Raw genomic sequence first — 22,837 nt, forward strand, 5'->3', positions numbered from 1 at the left:
ATCGGCAGTGCAAGGCACTCTATTAAAATATGAGACTTGTTCTCAAAAAAGGGGTACGTTTTCTTCCCTTGATGTTCGTGTGTCTTTACCGCCACCCTGTGGTGAGAAAAAAAAGCCTTTTTCACACCCGCGTTACACTCGCGGGTTTCATATGCGTAGCAACCTTGGTAGCAACCCAAGCTTGCCTCTTCATGAAAGCCAATCAGAATGCCCGAGTGACATTGGAAGACCAATCGCATACAAGTATTTAGGCACCAATTTGAAACAAGCTCTACTCTTCCTACTTGTTTTTGTCAACGTTAACGCGTTGTTTACGCAGCAACGAGCAAAATAAACAGCTGGATCTATTATATGTAATAGCTAGATGTTATCTAGATTCTAGATTATGTAAAATAATCCGCTACATATACAGATTTTGACAGAATAACGATTTTACTTCCTGACACTATCTTGTAAAGCTGGTTTGTTTGAACCGTTGTTTAACTACTGGAGCGGACACGAAGCTAATGCTTGGCCATAACCGCTTTGCTGGAAAATGCCGTCCCGTGTTGAGGATTATGAAGTTTTGTATACCATAGGCTCCGGCTCGTACGGCAAATGTCAGAAAATACGGAGGAAGTCTGACGGTAAAGTAAGTGTTTCATTTACTAGTTTAACGTTAGCAAGCCTCTAGCTTTTTGACTGGCTGAACAATGCACGTGACATCCATTATACATGTTTTACTGTTACAGTACTGTTTCAACAATGAAAGTACTAGGCTAGCAATAGCTTATGAAATCAACTCTAATAGAATTCAAGCATGTCTAATAATAGACGGACACCAATTTGCATAGATTTTAGTTTGGAAGGAGTTGGACTATGGTACCATGGCCGAGGGTGAGAAGCAGATGCTGGTGTCCGAGGTGAACCTCCTACGGGAGCTCAAGCACCCAAACATCGTCAGATACTATGACCGCATCATAGACCGAACTAATACAACCCTGTACATTGTCATGGAATACTGTGAGGGCGGCGACCTCGCTACCCTCATCACAAGATGTGTCAAAGAAAGGTTTGTTCTTTGTTTTTTACATTTTGTGTTTGTACTGTGAGATTTTACAACCTTGAGGCCTTCTAACTTTGCAAGGCTGACACAATGTCAGAACTGTATAATAAATACATTCATTGGAAAACGGATGCCATTATGATGTTGTGCTACTTATCAGGGCGGTTGTGTTTTATAACTGTCTTCTTTATACTTGGCAGGCGTTACCTTGAGGAAGAGTTCATCATGCGTGTCATGGCACAGCTTGCATTGGCACTGAAAGAGTGCCACAGGAGAAGTGATGGAGGTGCCACTGTATTACACAGAGACCTGAAACCTGCTAATATCTTCCTTGATGTAAAGCAGAACATCAAGCTTGGGGACTTTGGCCTAGCTCGCATCCTTAACCACGACACCAGTTTTGCAAAGACTTTTGTTGGGACCCCTTACTACATGTCTCCAGTGAGTCATTTTTCATCTCAGGATGTGGGAAGGGGAAACCCTCGACTTACTAGGTTAGACTAACACTGTTGCTTTGTTTCAGGAGCAAATGAATCGGATGTCCTACAATGAGAAATCAGATATCTGGTCATTGGGATGCTTGCTGTATGAACTGTGTGCCCTATCGTAAGTTGTAATATAGATAGATCGTTTTTTATTGTCATTCAACAGTACAGCTAAAGTGCACATAAGAATTAAATGTTGTTCTACTGGCTCCTAAGTAGTGCTCTAACAAAAAATAAAAACAAACAGTACTCCTGTGCGGAGTGAATAAAAATAAAGGCAGATAGATACCATATAAAATATAAATATTGCACATAATAAATATAGGTATTGCACGTATTAAAAAGACAGCATAGAAATACAAAAATCCCTTGCAAAAAGTGGCATATAAGACCAATCCACATGAAGCTCACTGTAACGCATTGAGATGTAATGATTAGGGGTTATTTAGAATTCAGAAGTCTGATAGCTTGTGGAAAGAAGCTGTTGCAGAATCTGACTGTTCTGGCCCAAATGCTGCGGAACCTCTTGCCAGAGGGTAGCAGTGAAAACAGTTCTTGATGTGGATGGGTGGGATCTTTGGTTATATTTTGGGCCCGAATTAGACATTAGGTCCTGGATGGAAGGAAGGCAGTGAAGACCCGATTATCTTTTCTGCTGTCCTCTAAATATATATTTTCTATACTGCTTCTTCTGCCAAAACTAGTGGGAGTGTGACATTTCTGTGTATCCCATGCAGGCCCCCTTTTACAGCATATAACCAAAAAGAACTGGCAGAGAAAATAAGAGAGGGCAAGTTTAGAAGGATTCCCTATAGATACTCTGAAGAGTTGAATGCACTCCTGTCCAGAATGCTCCACTTAAAGGTTTGTAATAATTACTTATTTATTATCCATTATATTGTGTGTGTGTGTGTGTGTATGTATGTGTATATATATGACTGCATTTTTTAAAGTATTTTTATACTTTAAAAAGATGCAGGCAATGGCATAGTATGGGTGATATATCAGTTTCTTCAGGTTAAATGCTTGTTTAGGTCTTTGTAGGCTGTTGTTTTGTTGACTGAACAAAGCCGGGCCCTGTTGCTAGGACTTCTTGAGGCCCTCTGTGGAGTCCATACTCCAGAGCAGCCTGCTGGCAGGCATGGTTGCCGAGGAGCAGAGGAAGGTACAGGGGCGACAGCGGAGGTCAGCTGATCCAGAAGTTCCTAAAGCAGCAGAGCCTGCCCCCACACTGGCTGCAGAGTTGAGGCTGAAGGAGAAGGTGCTGCAGGACAGGGAGAAGGCTCTGAAGGACCGTGAGGAGAGACTTGAACGTAAGCCCATAGTCATGTAGTAGCTTGAACACCTTCCACTTAATGTGCTTGGTCATGCACTGATCTTCTGGATTGTGTGTCTGATATTAACAGAGAGAGAGCAGGAGCTCTGCCTTCGAGAAAGGCAGTCCAATGAGAGACTCGCCAGGTAGCTTAAAACTACTTCCTATTTCAGCACTACAAATATAGCACACTGCGACCACAAATTTGCAGAATATTAGCATTTTATCCCTCCACCATACTGATGTATTGTTGTCCTTGATTTGGCATCCTAATTCCTTTGCAATATAATTGTAGTTTTTTCCCCTCCAGAGCTGAGAGTTTGCTGAAGAATTACAACATCCTGAAACAACAAAAGAGCCTGGCACAACTTTATACTAATAACATAGGTATGGGAGTCAGAGGAAATCCCTTTGAGCCACTGAATATAGACAAGAATTGACAATCGCATTTTGTATTCTGCAAATGGTGGAGAAGGGGATTTTATTTCAGTATAAGTGTATTGTTTATGTATTTAATGTTGTAAATAAAAGTTTATCTTAAAGCACAAAAATATGGGGGCACGGCAACAAAAGCATGTTTCACTGTTATGTTCTTAGAGATGCAATAAAAGGGAGGATGCACGTTAAAGTCACTCTTGGAACATCTCACACAATATTCCTTTTTTTATGTGGGGGGAGGGGGGGTTATAGGTTATAGGGGGTTATAGCTAGCTTATTTAAGAGATATTGATGCAATATATAATATGAATCTGTACAGTTTATGCCTGTTTTTGACACCTGGTCTTTAGATGAGGGAGAGGAGAATATGTCCCCGGGAAAGAAGAAGGTTCACTTTGCTGGAGACGGCAAGGAGAACCAGCAGGCTGGCTGTCCTCAGACCCTGAAGACCCAGGAGCTGCTGCTGCACAAGAGGCTACAGACAGCCAACTTACGTGCTCAGGCCCTGGGGGAAGTGGAGAGGAACTACCAGCATAAAAGCAGGCAGATCCTGGGAATCCGCTAGCTCTGCCTGGTCCAGGCCTTCTGTGTCTTACAGGACTGATGTATTCAGTTCTGACTGAATTAGAATCAAAACTTCAGATGGCTAGTACCTTTGTTGCCCTTTAGTTAAAATATTAAACTTTTAATTTATTTATGTTGCACTGGGTCATGTTAACTGTGGTTATGGTGAATCTCAAATGTTGAGGTTGCTTTGTATATTTAGGTAACAGAATGACTGTGAAATTGTAGTGACGCGAATGTCTTCTTGATCATTTCTAAAGTTTTAAACATTTAAAGACCAGATATCAATACCATCTATGTTTGTTGATTTGGGAACATTAAAAGCAGCTGATTACTCTGATGCTATAATTGCTGTCCTTGAATTTCCAATCAATCAAATCGTTTTTGTGATTTACTCAGATCGAGTTGATTGACTGGCTGTAGTCCAACGATAAATTGAATGCCAATGCAGTTTGGAGTACCTCCCACAAGAGGTCATCAATTGTCTTTAATGTGATGTTATCTGTTACTGCTATCAGCGTTTCGCTGCATTTTAGTTGAATTTGTTGCATAAGTACCCTTTCCTTCTTACCATCCTGTAGATAAGCAGACGAGTCACTCATGAGAAATAGATACTTTTCTTCTGTCGTGAAGTACAGTACAGTCCTTTTCTTGACTCCTCTTCTAAAAGACAACCCACAATAATCGTTTAGAAACAGTGCTACGATTTTTACACGGTACAAAAACATGTTGGCTTGCTTTCTTATACTCTTTAAACTGAGTCTTTCTTGATAATATGAGATAGACGTGGATAAAGGGGACATTTCTTTTGTCTGTGCACACCTTCCTAAAATTCAAGAGGATGGCTCGCCTGTCGTCAAGTCGAGAGATGCTCTCCGTACGTTTACATTACGCAACATGCCTACATAGCAACGCCGTTGTTAGGCCGTGGGGCTCCTCCTAGTTGCGAGATTGTTATAAAAATGACCAACCAAATTAGACTTCGTCTGCTAACGTCCAATCCTATAATACCGGGGCGTGTCTGACAATTCCTTGTTCCGTGTGGAAACTTTACCGGCTCGGGTGCAAAGTTTCAGCCGTCTGCAAATCGAAGTGTATTGTCAACGTATTTGGAAAATGCTGCTGTGTTCTTATAATAGGTGAATCGCAGTCTGTCCGTGCGGTACCTGTGACAAGGAAAGTCTAAATATTGTCAGCTAGATGACGAATTGTGAATATACCGTTGATCAATAACGACGTGGACTCGATACGTGCTGGAATCACTGTGATTTAGCCAGCTAGCTAGACTAGCTAACCGCTTCATTGACGCGCAGTGTTCTTCTAGAAAGCCTGTTAGCTGTTTACTACAGTAGGGCTGAGAGCTAGCAGCAGACGAGTTTCAGAGAGACATCAGTACGATGGGGAAAATGTATTGTGAGCCTAACCGTGTTCGGCTGCTATGCATGCTTTCATTGACTTTTGGATTTTTCATTGTGGAAGTGGTCGTAAGCCGGATCACTGCATCTCTGGCCATGCTTTCGGACTCGTTTCATATGCTATCCGATGTCATAGCTCTGCTCGTGGCTTTGATTGCTGTGCGTTTTGCCGAGAAAACGCAAGCGACGAATAAGAACACATTCGGATGGATCCGGGCAGAAGTGATGGGGGCTTTGGTCAACGCCGTCTTCCTCACGGCTCTTTGTTTCACAATAATCTTAGAGGCTAGCGAGCGTTTCACAGAGCCACATGAAATTGAGAAGCCCGAGGTAGTCATCGGTGTTGGGGCCGCAGGTCTCCTGGTGAATCTTCTTGGGCTCTGCTTGTTCCACGGACACGCGGGAGGTGGACATGGCCATTCTCACGGAGGTCATTCCCACGGAAGTAAGAAAAACAAAAGGGGTAAAATATGCAAGTCTGAAAGACCTTCGGGCGAGGAGACCAACAACCTGGTGGGACATCATAACAGTCCCAATGGCGTGAATACCGAAATACGTAGACATGGTACGTAAATATTACATTTACATTTTATTCATTAAACAGACGCTTTTATAAATGTTCTATAAAGTAGTCTATGTTATTTCAAGCTAGTGTTGCAATAAACAAGGGCCATCACACCCCAACAATCACAATATTCACAGCCTCATCAATAATTAACATTTCTGGTCCACTGTACATTGTTTTTTTCAGTTTTTTCTTTAAACCATACTGCTACTAGGTAATATGAAACCGTACAATACAAACCAGTTTGTCTGGAAATTAATGTTTTATTTTTTGCATTCAGACAACACGCAAACTTGTTTCGAGAGACCGAAATTGGGGTTTGGGTTTCATTTATATTGTAGGCACAGCGACATACAAGTGCAGGAAGGTGTATAAATGGCATGTGTCGTGACTTTGGCATGAGTTTTGATGTAAAAATAAATAAATAAAAAAGGCACTAATGACCGGATGTGGCTCCTCTTGTTAAATTACTTTTACTAACATTTCAACAGAATCTCTAGCGCTTTCTATAATAATGATGATCCAATTTATTTTAAACTTGTGTGAGAAGACATTACCAGTCTCCAGTTGGGGTAGCCTTAGGGCTATCCCCACTCAGTCGACTAGTTCGATTGTTAGTTTGGTCGATATGCTCTTGGTCATTAAGATTTTTTTAGTCGAGCTGCTGGTGTTACCGAAGTGGAGAGGAACTACCAGCATAAAAGCAGGCAGATCCTGGGAATCCGCTAGCTCTGCCTGGTCCAGGCCTTCTGTGTCTTACAGGACTGATGTATTCAGCTCTGACTGAATTAGAATCAAAACTTCAGATGGCTAGTACCTTTGTTGCCCTTTAGTTAAAATATTAAACTTTTAATTCATTTTAGTTGAATTTGTTGCATAAGTACCATTTCCTTCTTACCATCCTGTAGATAAGCAGACGAGTCACTCATGAGAAATAGATACTTTTCTTCTGTCGTGAAGTACAGTACAGTCCTTTTCTTGACTCCTCTTCTAAAAGACAACCCACAATAATCGTTTAGAAACAGTGCTACTATTTTTACACGGTACAAAAACATGTTGGCTTGCTTTCTTATACTCTTTAAACTGAGTCTTTCTTGATAATATGAGATAGACGTGGATAAAGGGGACATTTCTTTTGTCTGTGCACACCTTCCTAAAATTCAAGAGGATGGCTCGCCTGTCGTCAAGTCGAGAGATGCTCTCCGTACGTTTACATTACGCAACATGCCTACATAGCAACGCCGTTGTTAGGCCGTGGGGCTCCTCCTAGTTGCGAGATTGTTATAAAAATGACCAACCAAATTAGACTTCGTCTGCTAACGTCCAATCCTATAATACCGGGGCGTGTCTGACAATTCCTTGTTCCGTGTGGAAACTTTACCGGCTCGGGTGCAAAGTTTCAGCCGTCTGCAAATCGAAGTGTATTGTCAACGTATTTGGAAAATGCTGCTGTGTTCTTATAATAGGTGAATCGCAGTCTGTCCGTGCGGTACCTGTGACAAGGAAAGTCTAAATATTGTCAGCTAGATGAAGAATTGTGAATATACCGTTGATCAATAACGACGTGGACTCGATACGTGCTGGAATCACTGTGATTTAGCCAGCTAGCTAGACTAGCTAACCGCTTCATTGACGCGCAGTGTTCTTCTAGAAAGCCTGTTAGCTGTTTACTACAGTAGGGCTGAGAGCTAGCAGCAGACGAGTTTCAGAGAGACATCAGTACGATGGGGAAAATGTATTGTGAGCCTAACCGTGTTCGGCTGCTATGCATGCTTTCATTGACTTTTGGATTTTTCATTGTGGAAGTGGTCGTAAGCCGGATCACTGCATCTCTGGCCATGCTTTCGGACTCGTTTCATATGCTATCCGATGTCATAGCTCTGCTCGTGGCTTTGATTGCTGTGCGTTTTGCCGAGAAAACGCAAGCGACGAATAAGAACACATTCGGATGGATCCGGGCAGAAGTGATGGGGGCTTTGGTCAACGCCGTCTTCCTCACGGCTCTTTGTTTCACAATAATCTTAGAGGCTATCGAGCGTTTCACAGAGCCACATGAAATTGAGAAGCCCGAGGTAGTCATCGGTGTTGGGGCCGCAGGTCTCCTGGTGAATCTTCTTGGGCTCTGCTTGTTCCACGGACACGCGGGCGGTGGACATGGCCATTCTCACGGAGGTCATTCCCACGGAAGTAAGAAAAACAAAAGGGGTAAAATATGCAAGTCTGAAAGACCTTCGGGCGAGGAGACCAACAACCTGGTGGGACATCATAACAGTCCCAATGGCGTGAATACCGAAATACGTAGACATGGTACGTAAATATTACATTTACATTTTATTCATTAAACAGACGCTTTTATAAATGTTCTATAAAGTAGTCTATGTTATTTCAAGCTAGTGTTGCAATAAACAAGGGCCATCACACCCCAACAATCACAATATTCACAGCCTCATCAATAATTAACATTTCTGGTTCCACTGTACATTGTTTTTTTTAGTTTTTTCTTTAAACCATACTGCTACTAGATAATATGAAACCGTACAATACAAACCAGTTTGTCTGGAAATTAATGTTTTATTTTTTGCATTCAGACAACATGCAAACTTGTTTCGAGAGACCGAAATTGGGGTTTGGGTTTCATTTATATTGTAGGCACAGCGACATACAAGTGCAGGAAGGTGTATAAATGGCATGTGTCGTGGCTTTGGCATGAGTTTTGATGTAAAAAAATAAATTTAAAAAAGGCACTAATGACCGGATGTGGCTCTATTACTTTTACTAACATTTCAACAGAATCTCTAGCGCTTTCTATAATAATGATGATCCAATTAACTTTAAACTTGTGTGAGAAGACATTACCAGTCTCCAGTTGGGGTAGCCTTAGGGCTATCCCCACTCAGTCGACTAGTTCGATTGTTAGTTTGGTCGATATGCTCTTGGTCATTAAGATTTTTTTAGTCGAGCTGCTGGTGTTACCGTTTTCGTTAATCTGCGTTTTGTTTTTTGCACATGGCAAATGAGCACAATTGTAGCTAGCTGTTTGCCTAAACTCGACCATACTTTGTCTACAATTGGTGTTATTAATCCTTTAGGAAAAATGGCAAAGAAATCTGATATGGAAGCATTTTATCAAAGTACCGGGTGACTCAAAACATGTTGAATGCACACTACCAACAACGGTTTATATTCCATAGTTCGACGTCGAATATGACGTAGACTACCACTTGAAAATCGTAAATTGGCCATCGGATCATTATTTTACAGTGTGTATAAGGCCCAGGATTTTTATGTTTTGGGAACAAAAGGTTTAGGCTATGTCTGCTTATGCTGTGCTACTGTAGGTCTAACCATCTGCATTTTATTTTGAACAACAGACTAGTTTCCCAAAAGTCAATTTGAGAGACTGCACGCTTTCAACAATTATGTCGGCTTTGGATGTTTGAAGTTGTTAGACTCTTGTTACTATAGTCAATAGCTAGTTCTGTATAGGGCTGCCAACTCACACATTGGCCGTGAGACACGCATTTCAACCAGTTCACACGCTCTCACGCCACACCTTGTATTTTTCACGCAGAGAAGGCAACGGCAACCAAGTAGTCCTTCTAACGTTGTAAACAGTAGGCCAATGGACGAGGCGCAGCCACACGGAGTGAAGCAACATAGACGCGCGAACACCCATGAAAGCTCTTCAACTTGCAATTTGAATAATCTAGGTTAAACATATCACATCCAAATCGAACAACATTATCTTCTATGGCCAAGACAACAAAATCTTTCTCTGATGTTGCACCGTTCCCCACTCGGCTTCGACTAAAGGCCGCAATATGCTTCTCCGACTCCGTTTACGGATGGGCGGGCTTACGGATACGGACGGATAGACTGCGTTTATGGTTCTCCGTAGGCTGTGGGTGCTGAAAACAATTCACTGCCAGAAGAGTAGGTGGCGTAAAGTTTTTTTGTAAGTTTGGAGAGGGCATTACCATGTGTCAGTTTTTTGGAAAACGGAGAAGCATATATCGGCCTTAAGTTCGCACGCTGCATTTTTTCAGGCTTGTGATCAGCGCGCTCTGATGATTTGCATTTTAAACAAACAATATTTTTAATTTGTTGTACATTGTAAGACATAATAAATAATAACCAATCTGCCATTTTTAATATCGGCATTCGGTAACAACAGGACTGGTGACACGAGGCTTATTATTAGTAGCCTAATAGCAAATTTGATAACGGCTGAATCTGGAATGTCCAGCAGCTACGTTGTATGGAAGCAAATCAGTGACATGTTTTGAATTTCAAAAGATGGGGGGGAGTCAGGTGGCAGAGCGGTTAGGGAAGCGGGCTTGTAATCAGAAGGTTGCCAGTTCGATTCCCGGCCGTGCCAGATGAAGTTGTGTCCTTGGGTAAGGCACTTCACCCTACTTGCCTCGGGGAATGTCCCTGTACTTACTGTAAGTCGCTCTGGATAAGAGCGTCTGCTAAATGACTAAATGTAAATGTAAAAGGCATTGAATACTTAATATTGAAATTTCTCATATTTCAAAAAATAAAATAAATTTCAGGTTGCTCAAATTCGAGCCCCAAAAAATTGAGTTTAAAAATGTCAAGCCAATAAAAATTAGAGCCTATCAAATTCGAGCCTAAACATTCAAGAATTCCGATTGTAACATCCGGGATACCAAGAATAGGCAGAGCAATCGAGCCTTAATTCAAGATTTGATCACATCGGACTCACCGAAGCATGGTTGTTTTCCCTGGTAGTCATCATGAGTTTTCTCTTCTCTATTGCTCTACCTATCCTTGGTATCCCGGATGTTACAATCAGAATTTTTGAAGGTCTCAATTTTTCTGGTCGAATTTGAGCAACCTGAATTTTATTTTATTGAAATATGAGAATTCGGTCTTGTTTAAATTTCAATATTAAGTATTCAATGCCTTTTAAAATTCAAAACATTGTCACTGATTTGCTTCCATACATTGAGTCAGATCATGAAAATGTTTGTACATTTGTTTGTTGTCAATCTCCCTTCTTACGTATGTATTTCTTTCAGATTATCTCTTAAAACAGTGAGCTAAAACATCACACAAAATGGTTTGATGAAAAACATTGTGACATTGAGGCCTATAGATTTATAAAACGTTTTTATAACAAAACAACATTAGAAACACTTTATTCGTGAATGCTATTTAACCCATTAAGGAGTAGCGTCGCACATATGTGATTGTTCGAATGTGGGTCTCACAGCGTAACGTCGCATATATGCGTAGCCGGTGAAGCCATCTCCCTGAAATTAGTTTTATCAGGTTGGGATGTCTGCTAGCAAGGTAGTAGCATTGCTACGAGTATTATGCTAGCTAACTTAGCCCAGACCTAACTAAAGCTAGCTAGCTACCGTTTCAGAAAATAACTTGCGCTTTGGGGACCATCGGAAATATTTAGAGCTCACGTGTCTAAAGGTAAATATGCGTTAATTCCCGGGCAATAGAAAACAAACATTACGCACTTTCGTTTTCGAAGTGTGTTACACAACGGCATGCTGTACTGCCTATACTCGGCATATATTCCAGTGCGGTTTATACTCAGATTTACAAACACAAAGTTCCCATTCTGGTGGGGTGCGGTTTATAGAAAATGCAGCTTATTTTCCAAAAAATACGGTAGTCGATTTTCAGAAGTGTTTAATCAAGTCTTGGTAGACCAAAAAAATCTTAGTCGGGGACAGCCCTAGGTAGCCTATTGGGGTTTTAGCCCCAATAGGCCCGCCACGGCTAAATTTGTGCTGCCACGGTATCAGAAATAGGGCTGTACAAAATTGTAGGCCATCTATCAGCAGTGATTGTTAGAGTGCATGTCGGAGAATAGTACAGACACGCGCTTCACACCGCAGTTGAGATTGCGTGTCTGCGTCCTTGAGAACTGTAAGTCGTGTAACTTATGTTGTCAGTTCATTTAAGCCCGTTTTTGTATTAGTCTATAGTTCTTGCTAATTTAAATTAAGTTAACTGGTGATTTTCGTTGTTTGTATTCTTCCCCGGGTTAGCTAAATTGCACATGTCTGTTGATTCGATAGCGATTGCTGCCTCTGCTCACGTTTGTATTTTAAGTGCATTATTATGCTGAAGTAGTTTTAATTAATAAATAGTGTTTTTTTTGTTATTATTTGCTACAGAATGCTTAGAATATCAAGATCAAATGAAGCAGACAGTGTGCATGCTTTCGAGGACCTTAATCGATAGTCTACTGACCATTTACAATACGTTGTTACGTCAATTATTAATCGGCAGCATTTATGCCATTTAGAACATACTTTGAGTGGAAGGTCTCTTTAAGTAGCCTAACCTTATTGCTTTAGGGGAAATGGGACGAAAGTATGTGCAATATGACATTAGTTATTAGACTATTACATTAACCTGCTCCGAAATATATAGGGTTAGAACTTGGTTTCGACCAGGGAGGGGGGGGTCGGACAGACAGACAGACCTGCCCCCACTGCAAAAAAAAAAAATCCTAGAGGAAACACTGACCTGTGGAGTTTTTCTTGTTGGTACCCTTGTCATCTTTGTTGATTGTCTCACCTCTTCTAACCTGCAAGCTCTTCATGTCCCTGTGTTTGGCAGAGACCAACTGCAGCGAGAGTCAGATGAATGGCATGGCTGCATACGAGGAGCTGGACCATGACACTGGATCCCTCAATATGCGTGGCGTGTTCCTACACGTGCTGGGCGACGCACTGGGGTCTGTCATCGTGGTGGTCAACGCCCTCATCTTCACCTTCGTTTGGAAGCCGTGCCGCACCGGGGAGGCCTGCTACAACCCCTGCATCAACACCCACACTACAGACCACCAGCACGTCAACCACACCCTGGTGGACCTGCTACATGGGGCCAACGGGACGGCTGTGGCACACATGGAGGCCGGGCCCTGCTGGGTGCTCTACCTGGACCCTACTCTCTGCATCATCATGGTGTGCATCCTGCTGTACACCACCTACCCCCTGCTGAAGGAGTCGGCCCTGATCCTGCTCCAGACCGTGCCCAAGCAGATCAACATGCATCGGCTCAACGAGCGCCTGCTCAGCCTGGAGGGCGTGCTGGCCATCCACGAGCTGCACATCTGGCAGCTGGCCGGCAGCCGTATCATTGCCACCGCCCACATCAAGTGCCAGGACCCCACCTCCTACATGGACGTGGCCAAGCGCATCAAGGACTTCTTCCACGATGAGGGCATCCACGCCACCACCATCCAGCCTGAGTTTGTCACCTTCAACTCAGAGTCGCGCGCCTCCCTGTGTGAGCTGTCCTGCCGGACTCAGTGCGCGCCCAAGCTGTGCTGCGGCGCTGGTGAGAAGCCGGGCTCCGCCGCTGCCGTGGCGGGCCTGGAGAAGGATGCCAACACAGAGGGTGACACGGCGCCTGCCTCAGCCCTGGAGGTGATCAGTGAGAGCCAGGAGCAGGCCTCAGCTGTCAAGGTGGGGCCCCGGACGGAACAGGAGGTCATCATCACTAGAGAGGTGGAGTCATCTCTGTGAGTCGAATGGAGAGACTGTAGAGGGCTAGAATCACTAGGCAGATGTTTCAAATGGGTTGGCGCTCGGCCACAGACGGGCTTGTCTTCTGTTGTCTTGAGGGGAATAGGTTGGAGAATGACTTCAGGATGCTCGGATGAAGAAGCCTTATTTTCCTGAGCCCCACACCCCCACTTCTACTGCCCCCTTAACGGCAGGAGCAGCCAGTCCCCACCCACCACAGACACACACACACACACACACACACACTCACTCCTCAACCACGCTGGCGCTCTTTCCTCACTAGTGCCCAGGCAGCGTCAGTGTTGAGGCGTGCTAAGTCACTCGAGTGCTGTCCGCTGCATGCATGTCCCTCATTCACACTGTGATGCAGCTCTCCGTCCCATGATGAATCTGGGCCAAAGCTTCTCACTGCAGGACCAAAGGGACAGGAGACACTGCTTCACACGGACAGCAAGGAAACAATTACAACACATGCAAGTCAATGCACACCGGGCTTTACAAATACAGTAGTAGGTTGTCGTTTTGTGTTTAGTTTTCCCAAATTGGCATTTGAATCGTTTTTTCATTGCCTTTCACTTGCCCCAAATACAAAATTATTGTATTACAAATAATTTATGTATTTAAGTTATTAGTAATTATATATTTCTCTCTGTAGAAGCTTTTATAATATTTAGTTTTGATGATAGCATTTTTGTTGCAATTTTCTCCCTATTTGACAAACCATCTATGCTGTGGACATTTCTGAAATGTAATGTTTTCCAATGATTAACTTCCGCTTTTTATTTTAATTTTTCCTTTGCCTTGACAGAGTTTTAATGGCAGTTAGAACATGCAGAAATGTTGTCTATACCTCTTTCATCGTGGCTTTTAAACTGCTTTCATATGACTGAGAACAGTTAAAAACATCAGGAAGGATGATGTAGTTGTTCCTTTCAGGCAATTTCAACTTAAATATACATCAAATATCATTGCTGCCTTTTGAGGGTGTTGAGCTATAAAAAATAGCACTGTTCACAAATATTTGAACAATACTCTTGTTTAAATGTATGCTGGTGGCCATTTGGATGGCGGTTGACTTCAAATACTAGTCCTCATGAATGTGTTGGGGAAGGGACCTTGTTGAAATCCATGCTGAAGATTTTTACTTTTCAGGAGACATTGTGCCACTGCATTGTTGCATGACCAAACTGACGTGTGTAATTTACCCCCCCCAGAGTTTCACATCAAGCTCAAAGTGCACACACGTTGGTATTTTTCAACAGTTCAACTATTTTCAAATGGAATGAAATGGGACAAAGCTTGTCTCTGCTTTTGGCTGTGTGTGATGATTTAAAAGTCATATTGGTGGCCTTCTATATGGTAGACAAACTCATCATTCTCATTTAACTGTTGTTATTTCATCAGTTACCATTTGACTGTTGATTCATGAATGCATTTCCGATCAGATTTCCACTGAAAGTAAATGTGTATGCAAGATATATATATATATATATATATCTATCTCTTTTTGAAATGTATGGTTACTTTCATTTTGTCTTTTGAACTCTTCATGTGCAAATTGAAACGTGTTATGGATTTTAGGTATTACATGTCCTGTTGTGTCATTGTGAAAATAAAACATTGCCGTTTGGTTCAGTAGAATAAGGGTTTTGTGTAATTTTAATATTTCTGATAAGGCTAAGAGATGGTCAATTGAGCAAAATAAACTCTGTTTAATACTCACACACAGTTTAACATCCAGCCTGTTCTTGATTTCAAAAATTATTTGCAAAAGGTATGTTTGTGTTTAGTTGGTGGTAAATCCCAGCTCTTGCCGCCAGTGGTTGAAAACATCTGAGGGTTCTTGTTTTGTATAGGGACCTTTTTGGTTTGTGTGATAGTGGGCCATGTTTGAGTCACTTCGAGCTTTCAGTAAGTCCCAAAATTAACATTCATGAACATCTCCCGTTAGCGAAATTTCACCTGAAAGCATTTTTTGAAAATATGAAGGGATTTGACGAGGGCGAAAATTGTTACTCTTTAAACCTGACAACTCAAGTTGCATTCAGTTGCATTACGCACATTTTGGGCCTTTGTCTCAGTTTTCAATTTCATAAAACACTTTTAGCAAAACACCACACAATTCTCCATGTAACACACCAAATTCTAACAGGAAGCATCTTGATTTCCTAATCATTCATCCAATTCATTAGTGTCTTACACTAACTCCTCACATGTGCAAGCACTCATTGCTTTACTCAACACCAACCAATCATGGCTTTAGAATTGGCCTATAAATAGCCTAATTTGAGTCTATTTACAGTGGTGGGTATTATTTGAACCTTTACTGTAGAAATGATAACAGGTATGTAACAATGTACTGTAATTTACACATGTTCTAATGTACACATAATAGCTGTTTCAGCACAACACACGGTATACTATACACAAACATATTTTAGCACCCATGCATCCATTGACTGCAGTTCACTGCATGATTGGTCACAGTCTGGTGGATTACTGTATCATACCGTGCAACAGTACAGTGACTGTAAGAAGACATTCTGACAATATTGTAGAAAATAGTATATATTACTGTATGCTACAATTCATGGCACACACAGACACACCATTCCGTAATCACCTTTTTAAAAATTACGTTTGGTTTCTGTCCTACTACACTCTTTGTTTTGTACTGTGTAATACAGTATTCACAACCACAAATGCTTATAGTAGAAAAATGTTTGTTTTTGTGTTTACGTAACATGAATTTTTCATCTCTGCCATTTACTTTCAATCTTGTACAGAAATGTACAAAGGACCTCATGAAAGAAGAGCTTTAGATTTTGAATAACTGTGTGTATAAGATATATCCAAAAATGTAATATAATGGAAAAAGTATTTGCAACATGAGACAAATGTGTGCTTTTGAGACGTTTTTTTGATATTTTGAATGCAGTGTTTAATTTTGCAAGAGAAGCGAGGCATTTTGCATTTTGTGTGTGCAGTTGTTGGATTTGTTTAAGTTTTGAAAAAAAGAGGACAAGTAAAAAAAATGTGTAAGTATTTGAAAAAAACTGTAACATTCATACACGAACATTCATTGCAAATGAATTTATTAATTGAAAATTATTGAAATTCAAGACAAACATGTTACAACCTACCAACCAACTACCTTGAAAAGGCTCAAGACGCACTTGTTCCGGGAGTACAACGGTACTTAGGAATGGTTCGCTTGACCCGATGTTAGTTTCCTCAAGGATCACAATGACTCTTGCTCAGAGACTTGTTGCTCTTGTGGTTAGTGGTAAATGATTGAAATTTTTTGTACTCGCTGTGATATATTGTTTTTATTATTGTTGCTTGTTTTTTCCACAGGTACACTTGCACGTATAGCGGTTCATGTTGTTCACTTGTTTAACTACATGCTCTTATGGTTCTTCCCTTTGGCACTTACTTTGGTTGTTCACAATGTGTGCTTCATGTTTTGGCTACTCGCAATGTTTTGTGGCTATCTTGTTGTTATGATCAGTGACCTATGCACTTTGTAAAGCTCTCTCTTGGAAGTCGCTTTGGATAAAAGCGTCTGCTAAATGAATAAATGTAAATGTAAATGTCCTTGATTACTGTAAATCAGAGAAAGAGTAAGAGGTGAGCAAGGAGAAGGAGTAGGAGAAGCCAGAGCTGAGGAGAAGACCTCAGGAGATCAAGAATCCAAAGAACAATGCTTCACAATTCCACTTATACCAAACTATTATCTGTAGAACAACCAATCAGGGCTGCGTTTCCCGATAACGATGGATCGTAGCAACGATCGAGCAAAATAACGAAACCATCTATATTTTTTACGTGCGTTTCCCAAACATGCTCGTAAGGAGTGGGCTAATCTATGCACTTTCAAGACCTACGAATTTTCAAGAGACACTTTAGCTACGGTGTCTTTGGGAACGGCCTGTAAAACTTGGATTCAAAGATCAACTTAGGCTTACGACACTTTCGGGAAACGCAGCCCAGATCACATCTTGACCCTTACTTATAAACGTATGACTATCAATGCGACAGTAAGTTACACAATGAGCTGTGAGACCGATCAAGTAGAGACTCCGTCCAGCAACTCCAGATTTTAGCATGAGAGGTGGGGACAGGATGACACCCAGCCTTACACCTTGATAATATCTACTATTATGGTTCAGACAAGGTGAGAGTACAGTACATTAAGCATTATCTTCTGACCCCACTAAGCAGCGCAAAGCGTCCCCAAACTTCAGGGACTTATATAAGAGGCCCCAGGGAAGACATTCCACAAAGCCACAGGGCTTTACCCAGCATTCCACTTTACCGTCATGCTGCTCGCTCTCTGTCAACTCATTACCCACCCTGATGTGTGTTGGTGTTGGGAGGGGGGGCAGTTGGATTAGGTGTCATTATACCTTGCATTGGAACCTAGAGCTGGACCTAAATGACCTGGTCCAACAATTTATAGGTCTTCTGTGCTGAATAGCTACCGATGTATCTACATCAGCTGAGCTCTGGGGCCGGAGAGGGGAGTGGGGTTATTTACATTGGAGTCTAGTGAACATTCCTATGAAAAGGTGTCCATTGAGCATTGTTACAAGTGGACTATCCAGGTTAAATGGTTGAAAAATAATTGTGCTGACTTAATGGTTTTATGTCTGTGAGGACCACCATTCAGAGAACGGTTCACTAGTCTCAATTTGAATACCCTTGAGTTTAGCTGATGTGGTTCCACTGGTGGCATGTTTACAAATGATATGCTAGGTAGGACCAATCCATTTAGCTCCAGTTTGACCTTTAACCTTTTGGCCCATCTGTTCAAGCATGCATTCAGAGAGCATTCAGCCAACCCTGTTTGTAGGCTCCACTACAACCAAGCCCTACTCTCTCCTCCCTAAACTTCTGTCCTACTGTCTGGCCTGGCAGAATCCCAGAGACAAGCAAGAGACACAGATGGCCTGGTGCTCCATTTATGCAACAACCCTCCTACCGCCTCTATTAGAAGGCAGGAATGACCCTCTGCCTGGGGAGGGGGCGCTGAATGGGCTTGGGTTGGTTGAGGGAGTAGTGACAGGGTTGCATGGTTGGCCAGCAGAATGCTGACTAATCAGGTAGGCTTTTGATTGCAGAGTAAAAAGTGTGAAGTGAAACTCGACACTGTAGTTAAACTGAAATTAAGCAATCCTTTTTCTTTGTTCTGTATCTGCAGGAAGGGTGAAAGATCCTTTATATTGGTTCACCCTCTCAATCTTGGACCATAATGCATTTGTGTTAAATTAAGATGTTTGGAATGTGTGTGGTGCCTACAGTTAAAGTTGTTACAGTGTTGTTTGTGGAATCCCAGTATGCTGCCACAGGGATCAGAGCATCAGTAATTTGGACCCATTGTCATAGTTTAGTTGGGTGCCAAGCAGCGAAACTGCGTAGGATTAATTGGGATTCTACATTTTCTTGTACATGCCTACCCTCGAGGACCTGCACACCTCGAGGACCCTGAGGCGAGCGAGGAAGATTGTGGCCGACTCCTCCCACCCTGGACACTCCCTGTTTCAGTCACTCCCCTCCGGCAGAAGGCTGCGGTCCATCAGGACCAATACCTCACGCCACAAAAACAGTTTCTTCCCTTCCGCTGTTGGCCTCCCTTGGCCTTGTTGAAGGCCAAGGGAGGGGACCACACTGTCTCTAATGACTTCCTGCTTAAAACACACTGCTTTTTGCACTGCATTACAAAATTGTATCTTGTACATTCGTATTTTTTGTAATATTTGTATTTTTGTATTTTTATATTGTAATTTACGGCAACTTATATTTAATTTGATTTTATTGTATATTTAATTCAATTCTAATCCCACTTAGTACTGCTAGTTTATGTACCCTTAGTATAGATAGTCCACATATTTAAATTTTAGGTCCCTATATGTTTATTGTATCCACCTTCCTGCCAAAGCAAATTCCTTGTCTGTGCAAACTTTCATGGCGAATAAATCCCATTCTGATTCTGATTCTTCTTATTATTACTAGTTCAGTACGTTGGTGGCTGCAAGATAAATGGCTCCATGGCTTAATCCAGCTCAACAAGGTTGTATTTATCTTAATTAATCTCAACGAGGTTGTTCTTATTTCTCAAAATTCAGCTCAACAAGGTATTTATTTCTTTTACAGTTTTTGTTCAACTGCTTACACATATTTTCTTCATTTTTCCTCTTTTTTTCAAGACTTTACACACAAATCCAAGAATTGCACACACAAAATGCTAAATGCCTCGCATCTCTTGCAAAATGAAGCACTGCATTCAAAATATCACAAACACGTTTCAAAAGCAAACATTTGTCTTACGTTGCAAACACCTTTCCCATATTACATTTTTGGATAAATCATATACAGTTATTCAAAACCTAAAACTCTTCTTTCATGAGCTCCTATGTACATTTCTGTAATGACAGAGATGTTGAAAAATTCATGGTAAACACGAAAACATGCTTTTTACTGTAAGCATTTGTGGTTATGAATACAGTATTACACAGTACAAAGAAAGAGTGTAGTAGGACAGAAACCAAACCTAATTTTGAAAAAGTTGATTACGGAATGGTGTGTGTCTGTGTGCCATGAAAATCTACAATATTGTCAGAATGTCTTCTTACAGTCACTGTACTGTTGCACAGTATGATACAGTAACCCACCAGACTGTGACCAATCATGCAGTGCACTGCAGTCAATGGATGCATGGGTTCTAAAATATATGTATGTATATTAAAACACCAAAATCCATTATTCAACTTTATAGATGTAGGACAGGACCGGGAGACTCGCGACCAGGTCCAGCGTTGGCTGACCGACGACCAGGCAGGTGCTGACAACTCAAACCCCCCACACCACAAGGGATGTGTGTGGGGGGGGGGACAGAGAGAGGAGAGCAGGGATTAGAGAATGCCAGGAGCAGCTAACAGTTACAGTCATAATAGAATGAGATCCCCACCGGTCAAGTGTGGACTGGTGCAGCAATTTAACAGAGCAAAAAAGGGAAATTTGATGCAACCCCACACACCAAGACAGCGACAGCCCCCCTCATTTGGAACATGAAATCTGTTCCAGGGGAAGAGAACTCTAAAATAAGTTATACTTAAAAAATAAGGATGGAAACAACCCGTCCCCCGTTGCCTCCAACTAGTAACATACTTACCTTTAACAGTCGTAGAATTGACTAAACAATAAAGTTTTTAACCTAATTTTAAACGTCGAAACAGTATCAGACTCCCTAATTGAGACGGGTAGTTTATTCCAGAGAAGAGGCGCTCTATATGAGAACGCCCTACCTCCAGCTGTTTTTTTTCTTAATTTTGGGAACCACCATCATATGAATAGACATTTATAAGAACCATTTGAACACTGATGTGCTCAATGTAAAACACTATGATGAATGGAAAACACTTCTTCTTCATTCATCATAGTGAGTTAGGCCTTTTTTTGTTCAGTGTTACACTTACTACAGACAGTACATACATAAGTGTGTTGTAAAATATTTGAGAATATTGTTTTTATACTCAGAACACAGAAATACACGGTAACAAATATATTTTACGTATTTTTCCCAGAAAAACAATGTACACAGTGTACATCCCAACCAACACAAAGTTGCACATACAGTGGTCTACATACAAAACAAAAGAATAATTTACTGTATAGTGTACACAGTTACATTATTATTTTTTTTCTTTGTATTTGTCGAAATGTTATGGCGTTATTTTCTAGGACCATGTTCATGATTTCAGTTTCCTGTTCAGGAGACAGAAGATGTTCCCGACCACCTTGTGTTGGTAATCTTTCAGTTCTGCCAAACAAATAGTAAAATACTGTAAATACTGTGTAGGAATACAAAGTAGGAATACATTTCCCAAATACTTGAAACATACTTTATTTTTACAGTCCTACAGAACAATCCACAGGCAATACTGTACTACTGTACTCATTGAGTACTGTATTGATATGCAGATGGCCTACTGCAATTTTGTAGTGAGAATAGATTTCTTACCTATTCTCATTTCGGAAAGTCCGGATGATGGTGCTACTCTTTGCCCAGCCTCCCTCATTGTTAGACCATGGTTGACTGCATGGTCAACCAAAGCGGCTCGGATCTCATCAGAGATTACGGTCCTTGACCTTCCTCATCCTCGTCCTCCCCGTCCTCCTCCTCTTACTCTCACTCATCTGCCTCTGTTTCCAATGTTGGCATCCATTGCTCAAAAACAGAAGAGGTCACCTGTTGCCCTTTTAATGCTAAAGCTCTGATTGCTAATTGTAAAACTGTGTGACAGGTGTTTGTCCATGCGATGAGTCAGTGTGCGTATTTGAATGGCAGTGTGTTCCTTGTGAAAACAAAAGATTTTCTTAATGAAAATTGTGCCAAATGCAGAGAATTGTGTGTAATGTTTTGAAAAAAGTGTGTTTTAGAACTGTAATTTGAGTGTAAAGCAGGAATTGTGCTTGTAGTTAATCAGAATTGGTTCATGGGGTTGGTGCATGAGTTACATGTTGTGGTCATTGTGTCTCAAATACCAGTATTTGTGTGTAAACAATTGAGAAAAACTGTTATACCCACCACTGTACATCGGCTCAAATTAGGCTATTTATAGGCCTATTCTAAAGCCATGATTGGTTGGTGTTGAGTAAAGCGATGAGTGTTTGCACATGTGAGGAGTTAATGTGAGGCACTGATGAATTAGTGTGGCATTTTGATTGGTTGTGTTTGAAAAAGGAAATCAAGATGCTTCCTTTTAGAATTTTGTGTGTTACGTGGAAAAATGTGTGTTGAGTTTTGCAAAAAGTGTTTTATGAGTCAAAGGCCCAAAATGTGCGTATGGTTTTGCAGATTTGATGTGTGGTTCTGGTGTTTGAGTGTCAGGTTTCAGAAATTGTGTGACAAGTAAGGATTTTGTGTGTAAGCAGTTGAAAAAAACTGTAATCCAGCTCAACAAGGTCTTGCTTATTTCCCTTCATCAAGCTCAATGAGGTACTTATTTCTCTTAATCCAGCTCAATTAGGTTGTTTATTTGTCTGAATTCACCTCAACAAGGTTGTACTTATTTATCTTAATCCATCTCAATGATGTTGTATTTTTAAAATCCATCTCATTAAGCTTGTACATATTGATCCATGGCCATGTTTATATATTTAGGCTATATTTATTTCTCTCAAACGCAAACCGCACATCCAAACACAGTCACATGCACTTCAATTGGCGGCTGGAAAGCCCCCGCAGCCCCCGCGAGGCGGGGGGGCCCCCACGCCCTAAGGGCCCCGCCCTGCATATCAAAAAACATGCTAGGCCTATATAAAAAAAATATATAAAAAAACCCCAAGGAAAACACTTTGAGGGCGCTCATTGAGAGCCCCAAGTTTCAACTGCCAGGTAAAGGAATTCAGTAATGTAGGCAACGTAACAGATCTAAATAGGCTTCCATCCATCCATCCATCATCTTCCGCTTATCCAAGGGTT

The 22,837-nt window shown here is 41.4% G+C and overlaps 3 protein-coding genes across 3 annotated transcripts; all 3 read left to right on the forward strand.

Annotated features, from left to right (window-relative positions):
* The first annotated feature begins 246 nt into the window (after positions 1-246).
* Positions 247-4,187, forward strand: nek2 (NIMA-related kinase 2). Its single transcript, XM_062467382.1, has 9 exons — positions 247-631; positions 834-1,051; positions 1,246-1,486; positions 1,569-1,651; positions 2,268-2,394; positions 2,618-2,843; positions 2,937-2,991; positions 3,156-3,232; positions 3,634-4,187. The coding sequence occupies exons 1-9, from the start codon at positions 536-538 to the stop codon at positions 3,846-3,848; spliced, it is 1,338 nt and encodes a 445-aa protein (XP_062323366.1). The 5' UTR covers positions 247-535; the 3' UTR covers positions 3,849-4,187.
* A 653-nt stretch (positions 4,188-4,840) lies between these two features.
* Positions 4,841-6,320, forward strand: LOC134025325 (proton-coupled zinc antiporter SLC30A1-like). Its single transcript, XM_062468294.1, has one exon. It carries the CDS (start codon positions 5,245-5,247, stop codon positions 5,833-5,835), a length of 591 nt encoding a protein of 196 aa, XP_062324278.1. The 5' UTR covers positions 4,841-5,244; the 3' UTR covers positions 5,836-6,320.
* An 850-nt stretch (positions 6,321-7,170) lies between these two features.
* Positions 7,171-15,031, forward strand: LOC134025324 (proton-coupled zinc antiporter SLC30A1-like). The gene is made up of 2 exons (XM_062468293.1): positions 7,171-8,134; positions 12,440-15,031. Exons 1-2 carry the CDS (start codon positions 7,552-7,554, stop codon positions 13,348-13,350), a joined length of 1,494 nt encoding a protein of 497 aa, XP_062324277.1. The 5' UTR covers positions 7,171-7,551; the 3' UTR covers positions 13,351-15,031.
* The last annotated feature ends 7,806 nt before the right edge of the window (positions 15,032-22,837 follow it).

The sequence above is a fragment of the Osmerus eperlanus genome, chromosome 8, assembly GCF_963692335.1.
Source record: "Osmerus eperlanus chromosome 8, fOsmEpe2.1, whole genome shotgun sequence".
Taxonomy (NCBI): Eukaryota; Metazoa; Chordata; class Actinopteri; order Osmeriformes; family Osmeridae; genus Osmerus; species Osmerus eperlanus.